At 43.1% G+C, this 2750-nt stretch overlaps 1 protein-coding gene across 1 annotated transcript in view; it reads left to right on the plus strand.

Annotated features, from left to right (window-relative positions):
* Position 1: 1 nt before the first annotated feature.
* Positions 2 to 2750, plus strand: part of TTPA (tocopherol (alpha) transfer protein) — a gene marked incomplete at its 5' end in the record, with an annotated part of 26157 nt that continues 23408 nt past the window's right edge. The window contains one exon of the mRNA XM_011931968.1: positions 2 to 157. Coding sequence (XP_011787358.1) covers positions 2 to 157 — 156 coding nt within the window. The remainder of the gene's footprint in view (positions 158 to 2750) is intronic.

The raw sequence follows: 2750 nt of genomic DNA on the forward strand, positions 1-2750 counted from the left end.
GCTACCGGACCACTCGCCGTTGCTGCAGCCGGGCCTGGCAGCGCTGCGGCGCCGGGCCCTGGAAGCTGGCGTCCCGCTCGCGCCGCTGCCGCTTACCGACTCCTTCCTGCTGCGGTTCCTGCGCGCCCGGGATTTCGATCTGGACCTGGCCTGGAGGGTAAGCGTGCGTGCCCCGGGCGCTCCGCAGTGCGCACCTCACCCGCCCCGTCCCCTGTCCCACGACCCCAGATCCCCGACCCGTGCCGAAGCCCAAGGTGCAGGCAGGACCCTGGCAGGTAATGCGCCCCTAACCACCCGGCGTGGGCGCTGAGGCTGTAGGTGTTACGAGAATCCGGCGCTGGTCCTTCTAGTTTCTCTGGGTCATGGAAACGAGAAACCTAGAAAGTGTTGGAGCGGTGGGATAATGGCCCATTTGATCTCAAGCCTGGGGAACGCCTGCGCTAGATGAGTCTCCTGAGCTTACAAAGTTTGCGGGAAATGCCTTCCTCTGTAGGAAAGCTTGTGGTACAAAACAAAGTAACAGCTTAGAAGTTCGAAGCTCAGATTTATCACACGTGACCAGATTAGCAGGGAAAGTGAAATTGCTGGTAAAACTGAAGTTCTGAAGCCATATAGTAGCAACATAGTATTATTACTAGTAACACTTAAGTGTCAAGACAGTAAAACAACCCAGTATACTTCGAGTCTGGGTTGTAGTCGGGCAGTTCTTTTGTGTTTCCGGTATGTTACATCTCGTTGAAAGAAGAGGTGATGGAAAGATAAGAATTAGAAAGAGGCATGCGATCTTGAGTTCTATCACTTTATGTTCAACATCCTTATCTGTTAAATAATGATGGAAATACCTGTCTCATTGATTGTTTGTGAAGATTGAACATTAACCAGTTTAACAGAACAAGCTGTGCCCAGCACAGTGCCTGGCACACAGTAAGCATTTAGCAGTTGAACCAGATTTAGCCCTTTCTCTAAGTGACTTGTTCAGTATCACACAGCTGCCTAGCAGGAAAGATATTATAGTACCAAATTCCAGTGTGTCTCAGTATGAGGTTTTTGAGAGTTTCTCTTGTTTGTTTGTTTTAGAGTGAAAGCAAGTTTATTAAGAATGTAAAGAAACAAAATAATGGCTACTCCATAGAGACAGAGCAGCCTGAGGTTGTTTTTAACTTAAGTAAAATTATGGTAAAAATAATCTAGATAACACAAAATCCTAAAACGTGAAAAGTAAATTTCTAACAGTAACTTTCTTAAGGAAAAAAGCTCCCTACCTCAAACTTTAGTTTGTCAGTCACATACCCAGAGGCTGGTTAGTGCTACTCTTTTATCTTTTTAGACAGCCTGATTTGCACAAGCATGTTTGTGTGTGATTTCTATTTTGTCTTTCTTTCCTGTCTTTGCAGCCATCCCATATCAACTGGTATACATCCATCTTACTCTTTATTGAGCTGCTGTTATTCTACTGCATGGATATAGCAGACTGCATTAAAATTTATGTAACCTATTATTGGACTTAGGGCTTATTGCTGTTCATTCCTTCATTCAACAATTATTTTTTGGACTCTGCAATTTGCCTAGTAGTACACAAGTTGCAGTCAACAAGGCGGCTTGGTTTCTTCCATCACTGACTGGGCATGCTTCATGTCCTCATACTTTGTGCATAAAAAGGAATATAAACTTACAGGATAAATTCAACCAGTGAAATTGCTGGGTGAAATTAAATGTGTATTTTTCAGTGTTGAGTAATATAACAAAGTGTCTTCCAAAGAGTTTTCAGTGCCTTCCAAAGGTCACAGTGGCTCAGAGCTGCAATCCCAGCACTTTGGGAGGCTGAGGATGGTGGATCAATTGAGCTCAGGAGGTCACGAACAACCTGCACAACATGATGAAACCTCATCTCTACAAAAAATAACAAAAATTAGCCAGGTGTGGTGGCACATGCATGTAATCCCAGCTACTTGGGAGGCTGAGGTGGGAGAATCACTTGCCCCAGGAGGCGGAGGTTGTGGAGCGCCGAGATTGTGCCACTGCACGACAGCCTGGACAACAGAGTAAGGCCCTGTTTCAAAAAGAAAAAAAAAAAAAAAAACAAAGAAAGAAAGAAAGAAAGAAAGAATCTCTATCACTCATCACTCTGATATTACATGATTTTGCCTTTTCCTCCATAGCCCACACTGTATTACCAAACATGATTTGTGTATAAACCTGCTAGAAGAGATATACTTTTTCATTGTTATTATAATAAGCATTTATTTAATTATAAGTGTCATTAATAATTTTTTATATACATGTAAAATTTCAAAATTTCGTTCCAGTTAACTGAAAATGGCCTGTGTTTGCGTTTGTTCATTTTTTTACTATTATACTTTAAGTTTTAGGGCACATGTGCACAACGTTTAGTATATGTGTACCATGTTGGTTTGCTGCACTCATCAACTCGTCATTTACATTAGGTATTTCTCCTAATGCTATCCCTCCCCCAGCTCCCCTCCCTCCAACAGGCCCTGGTATGTGATGTTCCCCACTCTGTGTCCAAGTGTTCTCATTGTTCAATTCCCACCTACGAGTGAGAACATGCAGTGTTTGGTTTTCTGTCTTTGTGATAGTTTGCTGAGATAGATGGTTTCCAGCTTCATCCATGTCCCTGCAAAGGACATGAACTCATCCATTTTTATGGCTGCATAGTATTCCATGGTGTATATGTGCCACATTTTCTTAATCCAGTCTATCATTGATGGACATTTGGGTTGGTTCCAAGT

The sequence above is a fragment of the Colobus angolensis genome, unplaced genomic scaffold (genome assembly GCF_000951035.1).
Source record: "Colobus angolensis palliatus isolate OR3802 unplaced genomic scaffold, Cang.pa_1.0 Scaffold92, whole genome shotgun sequence".
Classification (NCBI taxonomy): Eukaryota; Metazoa; Chordata; class Mammalia; order Primates; family Cercopithecidae; genus Colobus; species Colobus angolensis.